This window comes from Bombus fervidus, chromosome 2, assembly GCF_041682495.2.
Source record: "Bombus fervidus isolate BK054 chromosome 2, iyBomFerv1, whole genome shotgun sequence".
Classification (NCBI taxonomy): Eukaryota; Metazoa; Arthropoda; class Insecta; order Hymenoptera; family Apidae; genus Bombus; species Bombus fervidus.
In genome coordinates, this window is record NC_091518.1 from 15,572,205 (window position 1) to 15,586,721 (window position 14,517).

Sequence of the window (14,517 nt, forward strand, 5' to 3'; positions counted from 1 at the left end):
TTTCTCCGACCTCTTCTGAACAGGATATTAGAAGTTCGACCTCGTTACATTTCACGCTGACACCGAGAGCTCGATCGACCACACTCTACCCTCCATTTCGTCCAGCTTTTTGCTTTTCTTCTCTCCTCCCTCCTCTTCCCTTTTTCTTTTTCCTTTTTTCTTTTTGTCTCTCGCACTACTTACTGATAGGTGTGTTTTGAGAGAAAACGTTGTGACAACGGCTTATTTCGATCGTCACCAATAGCGTCAATCAAGAACGCCTCGAATGAAAGGATTCGTAGGTGGTCGATGTTATGCGTGAGAGTTTCATTCAGAGATTCCGTAAGTAGATGACTCGAGCAAAAAATATTACGAAAAAGAATTCGAAACGTAGTTAAATTGTTCAGAATTGATCCACAGAGTGATTTAATACTCGAAAGCTTGACAATTCTACAATGGCTGAAAGCCGATTTTTCGATCGTTCAAAGATTCTACGCTTCTACTTCAAACGGCTCTTTACAATCGCAGGCGTCTCGCCCATGGAAATTAACAGATTCGTTGGAACCGGTCGCGCCTTTTTTTTGTCGTAGACTGCCAGACGGAAACATTTTTCTTCCTTTCGGATCATCGACAGACACGAATGCTGGAGACATGCCGTTGTCGATGGCAGATCCTTTTTCTTCCGAGTGCTCGGCGCGATTTTCAAGAGGGAATCGGTTTCATCGGATGCAGATTTAATGCCGTGCACGACGGAAAACTGATAGGTACCCATTGAATATCGGGCTTATATCGGTGGACGCCGATACTTTATACGGCGTTATTGAAATATCGTCGCGAGGAGAATTATTGCTACTCGCGTGCCGTATCTACCCCTCTGCCATTCGCCCTTCATCCCCGTCCGCCTCGCTTCATCTCTTCGCGTTCCAGTCGTTCGTTCTTTCTCTCTCGCTAATACCGAGCGTTCTGCGAATTCTTGGCGGGCATGAATACGTATAATGCCCGCAAAAAGGGGAGAGCAGTAAATTGTACGTGTCGTTACATTCGAGTTTCTGCTCGAGAGAGGAGGATTTGTTGCTGGCGCCTGGTGTGTTCCATCTCTCCCTTAACCTCTCTTTTCCACCTTTCTTCATTTCCCTTCTCTCTTTTTTTTTTTTTTTTTTTTTTAATGTTTTAATGAGGCACATACACGGGTGAGAGGTTCCAGAAATTATACACGTAAATCATGGAACGAGGGTTTTAAAACACGGAAACGGATGATTTCGAATAAACTTCACGCGATAACACGCCTTTTGCTTCCCGTCCACTTTGTTATACGCACGCATACATACATATATCCGTTTATTCGACTCGTTTGATGTTATTTTTGTCTCCTTTTTCTCCGTTTATACGATTAAAATGAATTGGATCTCGCTGCATGCAGTACGATAATAATAGAAATAAATCTGTTTTTTCTTCTGTTTTTTTTTTCTTTTTTTTTATTTTTTTTTTTTTTTTTTATTTTCCAATTCACTCGAAGCATGACTGATTGCTCGTTGTCAGTGGATGGATCTCAATGGGATTCATTATTTTCAGAAAACTTCGGTTCTCGCGTCGTTCGTACGGTAGACTGGTTAAATCGGATATCCGATGAAAATCAGCAAACCAATTTACTCGGTATGCCCGAACGATCTTTCGGCTGATCAATCTGTTTCGGACACTCGAATTAGCCGTTTGCATGAATTAATTCACGCGCGCGTGAAGAGCTCCCTTTTCGTTTCATGGGCGCTCCACCGCCTCCACGTGTGACAAGTCCCGTTTTAAATATTCTTACGAAGCAACGAAAATTAAACACGAAATTAATCATTTTATAAAATGAAACCATTTATCCATTAACGTTAAAGCTATCGGCGTTTAATGTATATCTAGATGTATCATATTTTCAGAATTATAATTAAAACAGGTAATTAAAAGTGTTTTTATCCCGATAAAAGCCAACGTTGATGTTTGTCAAAACCATCTCTATACTTTTAGTAATTAGAAAAACGAAAAATCTGAAATGCGTCATTTTAAATTGAGAGATTAATAATTATCCTATGACAAATCCTATATTCGCGTGATTAGCCTTTTGTCAAAAGGTGCACGCGCTTTTGATTCCAGCCTGAACGTGATTCGGCGTATTTTCCACGCGACAAAGATTAATTAAATCGTCGAGGCTGATCCATGACATTGTCGTCGAGGTATAATCCAACGACTCGCTGCACGATAACAAGACACTGGCGAAATCCGCTTTGGAGAAAGCGGAACCAAGAAAATTAATGCGGACGGAGCGGTTTGAAACGGACGACGCATCGTTAGCGTGTCACGGGGCGTTCAGTTATTCATAAAGTCGTTACCGGCCGGTCCGAAACAGTGGAACTTTCGAAACACATCCTCCCCTGGTAGCTCGCTCTATTATTATCTTATATATTATACTTCGCATATTTTATCATCATCTGGCGTGTGTACGTTGAAAATTTGCATATTCGGCCACGGTAACGCTTGTTTCGCTCGCTTTTATCGAGGTTCGCTCTTTTCGCGCCATACTGGAAAATGAATCTCGTCTGATCCGAGCGCGACACGCGCCGACTTAATGTTATTACGTCGCCGCGGTGTCGTTTAATCGCGTGTGAACTGCAGGTGGAAAGTGCCTCCTAAATGAAAGATTGTTCCCTGGAATTTTGTCGCTAAAATCGCTGTTCGGCAAAAATGTAACAGCCTCTAGTTTTTTAAAGAACATTTTTTGAATATTGCAACACGAGATAGCCGTAGATCAGGATAGCAATTGTTTTTATTTGTTTCTATCTTCGAACGAATTAATATTCGAATGATAGTTGATTGAATTCTTCTGATATTTATATTTCGAAACTTATGCCAAACGCATTACATTGTGCTAAATATACCTATAATAATGTCAGGTCAATAATTACTTTGTATTGCAATATGTTAAAGAACAAATTTTAGAAATAAGTTTAAAAAACTGAGACAAAATCTGGATATCTTTTTTAGCTTTCAGGTTTCCGTTTCGAAAATCAAATAAAATATCTTGAGTGAATCTGTATTTGAATGTAAATACGGAGCAATAGCATTTTCCCAGAGTGATAGGGATTCGTCTGACAGAATTGTTCTACGTCACACTCCATAAAACGTTCTCCTAATTTCAATGTTTATCATTGTTTATTTCGATGGAAGCTTTGTCGACTTCGGACCGTTAATTAGCAACTCGAATCTCAAGTCTCTAAAGCAGAGTTTAGGTATAAATTCGGAAGTGGTATTATCTCGTAACAAAGGCACGTGCTCGGCATTGGAGCTTCCCGAGACAACTATCTAGGAACAGTCGCAACTGCTATTCGTTCACTTGTTCGCGTGCATTCAATAAGCCAAAAGAATACTGCATCCCACATAGAAACCACGACGCGTACAATCGACCGCAGAAAATCTTTGTTTTCTTTGTACCTAAATAAATATTCCTTAAAATTGACCATGAATCATTAAACTATACCATTCATATATTAAAATAAAAATTTTACTTTCATGACTAATTTTTCCATTAATTCATTCGAGAAACTAAACAACCTACTAGAGACAAACGTTTGTCCTAATATTAAAATTTGAATTACAGTTTACATTAACTTTTTAACTGTACGTTACGTACAAGATACAAGACGCTTCTTTTATTAAAATTTCATAGATGGTACAAGAACATAGTACACAGAAGCGTGAATAGATGCTTCGAGAAGAACGAGTTACTAGAATAATATCGATTGCGTAGATTGATTCATTTTGTGATACGCTCATATCCTTCGCTCTCGTTGGATCCGTAGCTAGTTAGAGGCCTGTACCAGTCTGATTGCAGACAAGCACGTTGCATTCTAATGGGCAATACCTTCTTATCCTGCAACATACACAAAGCAAAGATCCTTTGGGCACGTCCATTTTTCCTTTTTCGTTTTATCTTGTTTCGTTTTTCGTAGCTAATTGTCTTATTAGGAAAAATTGAGACGATTGCCTGCTTTGCACGAAACAACGGTCTAACCACGAGTTAATCTTGCGGAGAAAAGTGGGGAACGAGGAATGGATGAGCAGAATGTAGTAACTGAAAAAGACGAAAAAAATGCGTCCTCTGTTTCTCCAGTTGTGTTCATAAAAATATAAATTTGGTTAAACGTCTACAGTTCAGCGATCACTTATGATTACAATCATTTAAGAATAGAATCCGGAAGGCGATAAAATTTCGGCTTGTTATCTTCAATTTAATATCATCGTACGAAAGATAAGAATCGTCGTAATTCGTAGTGGAATAACAAAATTTCGCTAAGCTCTACATTGTCGAAGAACAAATCGCTGGAACAGAACACTAGGCGACATCGGTGACAAAAGCTCAAGAGACAGAATATCAAGATAGCCTATAGTAATTTAAATAGCGTTTTCAAATAAGAGGTCACCAAAAACCAGGACAAAATGGTTCCCTCCGTTTGGTATATATGACGTATGGTGGTTAATGGAAGCTCACAGGGTGGCGGTTGTGGAAAAACGAGGGAAAGGGAAAAGAGAGCAGCGAAGGGTTGAATAGAACGGAGATGGACGGTGGAACGATGAAGGGACGAAAGAGAAGACTCGATTACACGTCACCGGCAGCCCAGAGCCTATTTGGTCGCAATCGGTTTTTCATTACCGAAAGCTTCATCGGCTTTATACCGAATTGTACATTCGGCAAGCCCTCGTGAAACTCATCAAGATCGTACGTCCTTTTGGAACAGCGTTTCGTGACTTTCTGGCTGACGCTGAACGAGTAGCTATTGTTTAGGTAACTCTGATAGAACTCGAATTTGAGACGCATCGAAATTCTTGGTAGAATTGCTAACTCAATGGTTGTTTGAAAAAAACTATGTAGACGGAAATTTCAGAGTCTGTATCTCTTCCTTTTTCTTTTTGCGTATTGTATCGTTTGAAGAAGATTTAAAAAATATTTAATCGAGGGAAGAAATTTTAGGAAAGATGTACGTATGTAAATGAAGTATTGAAGAGTATCTGGAACTCGATGATTTAAAAAATACTTGCAGCCTTCATTGTTACAATTTTCTGTATTCTATATGGACCACTTATATTAGGTAAATAAACAAACCCGAAATATAAATAGTAACATGAATGGAAATTATAAATAAATATATTTCAATCTGAAATAAGTAAATTGAAAGTACATCTTAGTAATTCATAAACTGGTTTCGTTTCAATATTTGAACGAATATTATTTTAACAAAAAACAATGTGTATGCTGCCATCTACTCTCGATAGAATGAGTCATTGCGAATTAACTATTCAAGAAAACTAATACAGATGGCGATGGCATCATCTTAATGTTTGCAAGCGCAATACGTCTCCTATAACTTCTGTATTTAGTCAATGGTTTGACTAGGAATACTCAGCTGATTCGTTATTTGTTTCTCATGTTCCGCACAATACAAAAATAAATTGATCGTGTAAAAAATTATTTTAATATTTAACAATATAAATACTTCATATTTTATACAAAAAGAAATTATTAATATATGTTTTACAATAACAAGTAATATACTGATAAATAAATTTTCGAGGTATCATGTCCAGAGAATTACGAAAACACTAATGTAAGTAACAGATCAAAATTTGAGACAACAGATATAAAAATATGTCGTCTTCGATTGAAAATGTTGCAATAAAGCAACCTATTAGGCGCTTGGAGATCCAAATTAATAACTTTAATGTGGCCATACCACATCATGTTAACTTATTAAAACGGCATAAAAGTAACATTGAAAAAGTAAGTATTAAATTAGGTTATCTTCTAAGTTTTGACGTAAGTTCACATAAATTCTTGTTGTTACAGTATCAAACACAACATGAGTGGGAAAAGATGCATAGAGAACATATAAATGTAGCTAGGATTATAAAACAGCTTAAAGAATTACTATATCAAATGGACACTTTAAGAGCTCATGTTCTTGATTCTGACATTAATCAGTTTGATAAATTAACTGGCAATGCCCGTACAAGTATCATGAATGCAGTCAGAGAATATATGGGTAAAATAAAATTATATCTGTATATCACTCACATTATCTGAAGTCACGGTTTCAAGACAATTTATATGCATTTGTAGAACTGCAGCTGAATTTGCCCATGTCACAACCAGAGTCACCCAAAGAAGAAGATCAACCCAAAAGTCATCCACTTGACGACACATATATCCAGCTCCAGAAAGAACAGCAGGAGCTGCAGCATCAGGAGGCATGTCTGCATACTTGGAACACCTTGCAAGAAGATATACATCAACTTCACCAATTATTTCTCGACTTTAACAAAATTGTTGATGTAAATTTTTTAGTTTATTCAGACTTATCTTTTTGGCTATATTATGATTTTCTACTTATATAATTAGGACCAAAAGGAGCTAGTAAATGCAATAGAAGACAACATAGAAGTAACAAATGTGAATGTAACGGAGGGTGAGAAATTCCTTCAGAAAGCTGCTAGGTACAAAGTTACTATGTACCCTTTAGCAGGAGCTGTAATTGGAACTTGTATCGGTGGACCGGTTGGTTTACTAGCTGGATTAAAAGTCGGTGGTCTAACTGCGTTAGGTTGTGGTATTTTAGGTAAGTTCCACTACCATTAAACACTCCTATAATCTGAATTCATAATATTTACGTTATTTATTATATATTCAGGATTTACTGGAGCATCCATAATAAAGAAAAAGGAGATAGAAATGCAAAAATCGAAATCAACAGAGGGGCACAATTTAACTGAGCAAAAATCTGTGCAGAAATCAATATCTTTACCTGAGAATTTACAAGAAACTAAGAAGGAGTTGTGACATATGCCAAAATGTGATATTAGCGATAAGAGTAAAAGAAAAAATGCCTGCAGTGTCGTTTAATCTTGAAGCACTGATATTAATAATTCAATACGTTTTTAAACATTTAGGGATTCTTTGTATTTATTCTGTATATAAAACAAGAATATTTTACAAATTATTATTATTAAGGATATTAGGACTAAATATTTCTATAAAAATGACTTGTAATTTACGATAAGTTTTTTTAACTGCAAAATGTGACAAATCTATTAAGTTATGTATTTAAGAAAAACATTGAATATTGATTATGAAATTTTCTGCCGGGACCAAATTTTATTGTTAAAATTACTAAGGTCCTTAAGAAAAATTTCTTGACTTAGCGAAAAGTAAATTTTTTTATACAATTGAATGAAACATCAACATATATATATATAAGCATTATACATACATATACGTATACATACATATATATAAATATTGCATATAGCATATAGATTATTCTCAATAATGATATTAACCAAACAAATGCGATTAGATAGGGTTATGTTATTGCAAATATTACGTCGAAAACGTACATATATAGAAACAATTAAATACTTTTTCACTGAAATGTACTTACAATGATATAAAAATTGTACGTTATGTTGAGCAGGATCGACGTAATGGAGCACTTGCGACGCGTCTTTTATATGCTTCTTACATGTATCGTGGTATTTACACAATTACAAGATGTTAAGCCAACACGAAAACCGAAAGCCTATTGTTGCTTGTAAAAAGTGTCTGCAAATAAACTAATATCACGAACGAATACCGAAACCGAACTTGCAATGAAAGTTTGACTTCGTGTCTGCGCATAACGAAACGTCTCGATTTACTGCGCATCGATCGTTCGAACCACTATTGACTAAGTTCTGTGATAATACACTCGAAACATATTACAGAAGCATAGAATTCTATTACTTCATTTGCAAAATGTCCTATTCTATACTATATTTATAATTTCATAGGAAAATTTAGTTTCAATCCAAACTAGTATTATACTAAATCGATAATGTCATATGTGACACGAAAATGGTATGGGGGCAGGTGACGACCAAAACATGGGATAGGAAAAAAAACATCATCTACAGTGTACCTCATCCATAATGACATGCAATATTTTTTCCTTGTCTCAGGTTTTGAGGGTCAGCTGACCTGCTTACCACTTTCGTATCACATGTGACGTTATCGATAGCAATGATAGACTATACGCATAAAACGAATCTCCAACTTTCTATAATTTATTGTTATAAAGCATGTTCGATATTAACGGTTATGTCATTATTTTTTTTTTATAATTTTTATTCTTTAACTGTAAAAATCTCAAAAGATATTCCACGTAAAAGTTGTTTGATTTTATGGATAAAACATAAGAAATATTTTTCAAGGAAAAAAAGTAAAAATGTCTTGTGAAAAAGAAGGAATGTTTAAAAAGTTAATAGCTTATAAAAACACATCCTAGTCTTAACTGTAAATTGTTTATTATGATATACATATGTATGTGCGGTGATATAGAATAGGACGTTCCAGATTGTGCAGATTCTGTCTGAAGTTCCTTTTAAAAAATGATGTAGCTACTGATTTAGATCAAATAAATTACCGGCCGCTAAACACTATCGCATTGTATAAAATTATAGACATCAGTATGCTTATCTACAGAACCAACTATACTTTATAAAAATCAATTTCTGACGGGTTTTACACAATTTGTATCTTTCTATTGGAGATCAATATTTCAATAAAAAGCTACACATTCGCATCCCTTAAATAATTTACATTAAAAGTACAACGTATTTTTATGAATTACTAATTTAAGTTGAAACTTAGAGTTTTTTTCTTTTTCTTCTCCTCAAGATATTCTTATATTTTTTTCAAGTCAACACGGTTCGACGACCATCCATTTTAATTTTCCCGTCATTTATACATATCACCGAAAAAATGAAAGGGAGCCAAATTAAATTCATGACGAGGTCCCTTTTCTATAGTTGAATCGAAATTTTAATATCAATTTAATTTTTTCAACTAATATAATTACATATCTTTTTAATTAACAACTTGTTATACATTTCAAGATGCAAAAATATATATACTCACATACATATAATGTGTGTGTAAATAACAATTTATGGATATGTCTTTATCTATAGAATATCTGTGGCAACTCGAGTTCAAATACAGTTAAAAACAATACCGATAAAGACTTTTAAAATCCATATCAGTAAGATTTTGATCTTTGAATTTTAATTTTGAGTATTTATCTGTTGAAGAACCAACGAGTCTAAATTTCTTGTCGAGGCATATTGTATATTCATGAATTTTACTTTTATTGTTAAATAAATTAAACCTTCGCGCATTAAACAACGCATTCACTATGACTAAATTAATTCCAAACCAATGCTTTTATTCTACAGGACGAGAAATAGAACAAAATAGTTTACTATTCACATTGTTACACGTAGCATTCATACATTCAACACTGCTTCGTTCAACATTATTTGTGCCACATCTGTGAAAATAGTTTATCCAGTATGAATGCTTTACTGCGCAATGTTAGATAAAGAATATTAAAAACTTTATTAATAATCTTGAAAATGTGCAGAAATTCTGGACTAGTGACATAGAGCCGAGCGAAGTTTACAATGTCTTTTACAATGTAAGCGCGAAAAGATAAGCAATAATTGCTCGTTGCAATAAAAAGTACTATTACTCAAAACTAATGTCTTGTAACAATTACTATCCAATTCCATTTTCTCTACAATTTCTTTTTCTCTAAAATACATCTAAAATACTCAGTTGTACAAATTTCCAACGAGCATGTTGGTGATGTTGAATTATGAATTTCACAATCAGGATCAATATCTATATCGATATTATTATCGTCGGTACCCTCTTTATTGAAAAATAGATAATGACAACGAGACTTGTTCATGATGCGTTATCAAATCAGGGATCAAATAAAACTGTTAAAATTTTCAATTAGCTATGCTCTAATAGTAATTTTTTGACTATTATCTTCTTTCAAAATAACAGTTATAAAATGAAGTGCATTCGTTGAAATTTTTATTCCATAAATTTTTGCCTAAATAGGAGAATTTTATTTTCATAGAAGTAGAAAAGAGTTTCCGTTAAAGGGTGTTGGAATGCATTATATTTTGATTTCAAAAAGAAACCCGGACGCGGATTCAGTTTCGTTGGCGATTGAATTCGATACAGAGTCTATTAATAAACAAAACAGTACAAAATTATGCACAGACATACTCACAATTATTTCTTGCCAAATAACGGTTTAGAGAAAAGACCACAGCGCAACTTACTACAAATTCACTAAACCTGCTGCAAAAAGAGAAACTAATAAAATGGACTTCAAATTTGATAATAATTAACTTATTTAATTGAAAAGATATTTTAACACATAGATCACTGACAAATACGAAAAAGAGTATCTAGAAGTATTTCAGCATGTATATGTAAAAAAATTTTTTAAGAAATGGTAGTTGGAAGGGGTAACTCGAAAATCATGAATTTTTCAAAAAATATTTTTGCGTAGTTTAATAGACACAATGAAACGAAGCAACTTTTCTTCAAGCTTTTTTTAGATACCTTTCATTGTTCTTGACATATTTTACAAAAAGAAAAAGATTTTGGATCTTTTCAAGGGATGGTTACACCGAATTATGATATGAAAAAAATAGGGTTTTATTGCGGATAAGATACTTCACTTGTACCCAAAGAATTTTCTTAATTTTCGGGTTACATAACTGTCTTTGTTAGTCACGAGCAGAACAGTTTTTCTAATTTTTAGCAGGTTGTTTAGATACACCTTCACTTATTTATAGTTTGCTTGTCGATAAAAGATTCACATTAATAGAATTTTTCTAATGTCGAAAAGAATTATGGATTACAAAATGTAATACTTTGCAAAGTTGCTTACGTATCATTTCACAGACTGGTATATCAGTTGCATACTATCGGCATAAAAATCACAGTTTCGAGCAAGTATAATAGAAATAAAACTTGTCCAATACTGCCGATATTACTATTTTAGATTGGTATTATTTTAATTTCAATTAAGTACATTAAAACATAAAGCTAAACAATATTTCTCACATAATAGCCAGATGGACAAGTGGGGAAAGTGTTCTTTCTGTGTACATATCATATATTTTCATGTTGCTAATAATAGGCGAAAACAATAAAGGTAATAAAAATAGAGAAAAATTTTTCACTATATTTCTTTTTTTCACAAGTAGTCAAAGAGTAATTATAGATAGTAAATAAGATTAAAGACCGATTCCACACCGTGAAGATCTCAATGTAGGCTGAAAATAAAAATCACACGATGTTTGTTCTGGAAGTTTCACTGATCTGTTAATTTTTCAGTGATAATCAAACACAACAAGCATTAATCTCTGCAAGTGTTGAGACACAGGTGCACGAATGATGAAATCTTATCTTTCACCCAGGTGACCGATATCTCCCTTCATTTACTTGAATGCGTTTCAGTATATATAAAGGAGTCTAACTGGTAGAATACACATCAAGTACAACAGTCTTCCCACAAAGTGGTCAAGGTGAGTTCATGGATTGCTCTAAAATAAACTTTTATAATATATCAAACATTTTTGTTACCAAACCTATTAATGATCTGTTGCCTAAATGAGTTTCTTAATAAGTTCATTTCATATTTATTCGCATCCGAGCGATTTTAATTTTAAGTACTGCAAATAGACAAATTCAATTTCGTCATCTGATAAATTCCTCCGAAATTCATCAAAGCTATACAAACAGAATAAAATTTTAATACGATCAACACTAATCCGACCTCTTTAAACACGTTAACAATCCATTTTCAGTGTTTCCGCTTACCACTGAATTAAGCTTACCATTGAACTATCGTCCGTTTTGCAGATGAAGCTCCTACCGGTACTGTTCACAACGCTCGTTGCGTTCGCAACAGCGAACTCTCATTACCAATCACCAAATTCAAGATTCCACTATGTTGCCATGTTACAAGCGAAAAACTTTGCCTCTGATGAACTCTCCAAAGACATTCATGACTTCCTGAACCTGGTTGACGAGAACAAAATAATGAACATCGTTATGTCCTACCTGGAAGACGACGAAGTGCAGAGAGCAATCGAATACATGTACAGCGAATCATTCCACGATTTGGTCCGCAAGGTCGAAGCTATGCCAGAATATCAAGATTTAGTCAAGTACATGGAAGACTCTGGCTTGGACATGACAAAGGTGATCAGCAAAATCCACAAATTGTTCGGTATGGAAGACTACGTACCACCCATGGAATTGTCATCGATGAATACATTGTCAAACCTTGGTGGATTGAAAGCTCTGTTCAACGCTGTAGAGAATGCGCTCCCTTTGGACAAATTCACGGCCATGTACAATGAAAAGATGCAGACCTCCCCTGCTTTCCAGAACTTCATGCAAAGACTGCACTCCGACGAATTCCAGAGAATCGTCAACACAGTTTACCAATCACCAATCTTCCTGGAAATGAGACAGAAGGTCATCAACGACGGAGTGGACCTTGTCCCTATCAGGGATTTCATCGAAAAGGTACTTGGCATTCATCTTCCCAGAGTCAACTTCCGTGCCACGTGGCGAGCGGAAACCTTCGCCTCTGATGAACTCTCCAAAGACATTCATGACTTCCTGAACCTGGTTGACGAGAACAAAATAATGAACATCGTTATGTCCTACCTGGAAGACGACGAAGTGCAGAGAGCAATCGAATACATGTACAGCGAAGCATTCCACGATTTGGTCCGCAAGGTCGAAGCTATGCCAGAATATCAGGATTTAGTCAAGTATATGGAAGACTCTGGCTTGGACATGACAAAGGTGATCAGCAAAATCCACAAATTGTTCGGTATGGAAGACTACGTACCACCCATGGAATTGTCATCGATGAATACATTGTCAAACCTTGGTGGATTGAAAGCTCTGTTCAATGCTGTAGAGAATGCGCTCCCTTTGGACAAATTCACGGCCATGTACAATGAAAAGATGCAGACCTCCCCTGCTTTTCAGAACTTCATGCAAAGACTGCACTCCGACGAATTCCAGAGAATCGTCAACACAGTTTACCAATCACCAATCTTCCTGGAAATGAGACAGAAGGTCATCAACGACGGAGTGGACCTTGTCCCTATCAGGGATTTCATCGAAAAGGTGCTTGGCATTCATCTTCCCAGAGTCAACTTCCGTGCCACGTTACGAGCGAAAAACTTCGCCTCTGATGAACTTTCCAAAGACATTCATGACTTCCTGAACCTGGTTGACGAGAACAAAATAATGAACATCGTTATGTCCTACCTGGAAGACGACGAAGTGCAGAGAGCAATCGAATACATGTACAGCGAAGCATTCCACGATTTGGTCCGCAAGGTCGAAGCTATGCCAGAATATCAGGATTTAGTCAAGTACATGGAAGACTCTGGCTTGGACATGACAAAAGTGATCAGCAAAATCCACAAATTGTTCGGTATGGAGGACTACGTACCACCCATGGAATTGTCATCGATGAATACATTGTCAAACCTTGGTGGATTGAAAGCTCTGTTCAACGCTGTAGAGAATGCGCTCCCTTTGGACAAATTCACGGCCATGTACAATGAAAAGATGCAGACCTCCCCTGCTTTCCAGAACTTCATGCAAAGACTGCACTCCGACGAATTCCAGAGAATCGTCAACACAGTTTACCAATCACCAATCTTCCTGGAAATGAGACAGAAGGTCATCAACGACGGAGTGGACCTTGTCCCTATCAGGGATTTCATCGAAAAGGTACTTGGCATTCATCTTCCCAGAGTCAACTTCCGTGCCACGTTGCGAGCGGAAACCTTCGCCTCTGATGAACTCTCCAAAGACATTCATGACTTCCTGAACCTGGTTGACGAGAACAAAATAATGAACATCGTTATGTCCTACCTGGAAGACGACGAAGTGCAGAGAGCAATCGAATACATGTACAGCGAAGCATTCCACAATTTGGTCCGCATGGTTGAAGCTATGCCAGAATATCAAGATTTGGTGAAGTACATGGAAGACTCTGGCTTGGATATGACCAAAGTGATCAGCAAAATCCACAAATTGTTCGGTATGGAAGACTACGTACCACCCATGGAATTGTCATCGATGAATACATTGTCAAACCTTGGTGGATTGAAAGCTCTGTTCAACGCTGTAGAGAATGCGCTCCCTTTGGACAAATTCACGGCCATGTACAATGAAAAGATGCAGACCTCCCCTGCTTTCCAGAACTTCATGCAAAGACTGCACTCCGACGAATTCCAGAAAATCGTCAACAAAGTTTACCAATCACCAACCTTCCTGGATATGAGACAGAAGGTCATCAACGACGGAGTGGACCTTGCTCCTATCAGAGATTTCATCGAAAAGGTGCTTGGCATTCATCTTCCCAGAGTCAACTTCCGTGCCATGTTATGAGCTCTTTTCTCAAAGTTCTTTTGCATTTGCATTTGAAACTCGAGTTTGTGGCTAATTTAGAATTATAACAAATTGTAGTAATTTAATTTACATTAAATATTGCAAGCTTACTTTATCTGATATTATGATTTTCCTTGAAAAAGGCAAAAATTCATCAACTTACCTATACTGTA

General features: G+C 35.9%; 2 protein-coding genes across 3 annotated transcripts; both read left to right on the forward strand.

Moving 5' to 3' along the window:
* Positions 1–5,385: 5,385 nt before the first annotated feature.
* Syx17 (syntaxin 17) lies at positions 5,386–7,653 on the forward strand. Of its 2 annotated transcripts, none has more exons than XM_072016679.1 (5): positions 5,386–5,794; positions 5,861–6,056; positions 6,134–6,261; positions 6,413–6,629; positions 6,702–7,653. In XM_072016679.1, exons 1-5 carry the CDS (start codon positions 5,663–5,665, stop codon positions 6,848–6,850), a joined length of 822 nt encoding a protein of 273 aa, XP_071872780.1. In that variant the 5' UTR covers positions 5,386–5,662; the 3' UTR covers positions 6,851–7,653. The 2 variants fall into 2 exon arrangements, with proteins under 2 accessions (XP_071872780.1, XP_071872771.1); XM_072016670.1 differs by having other exon boundaries at positions 5,389–5,794; positions 6,134–6,345.
* A 3,641-nt stretch (positions 7,654–11,294) lies between these two features.
* Positions 11,295–14,454, forward strand: LOC139994060 (uncharacterized). Its single transcript, XM_072016352.1, has 2 exons — positions 11,295–11,442; positions 11,780–14,454. Exon 2 carries the CDS (start codon positions 11,780–11,782, stop codon positions 14,342–14,344), a length of 2,565 nt encoding a protein of 854 aa, XP_071872453.1. The 5' UTR covers positions 11,295–11,442; the 3' UTR covers positions 14,345–14,454.
* The last annotated feature ends 63 nt before the right edge of the window (positions 14,455–14,517 follow it).

Coding starts and splice junctions, on each gene's coding strand:
- Syx17 (XM_072016670.1), top strand. CDS start 5,663: ATGTCGTCTTCGATTGAAAATGTTGCAATAAAGCAACCTATTAGGCGC. Junction 6,346..6,412: donor ACTTTAACAAAATTGTTGAT/GTAAATTTTTTA, acceptor TTATATAATTAG/GACCAAAAGGAGCTAGTAAA. Junction 6,630..6,701: donor GTTAGGTTGTGGTATTTTAG/GTAAGTTCCACT, acceptor TTATATATTCAG/GATTTACTGGAGCATCCATA.
- LOC139994060 (XM_072016352.1), top strand. CDS start 11,780: ATGAAGCTCCTACCGGTACTGTTCACAACGCTCGTTGCGTTCGCAACA.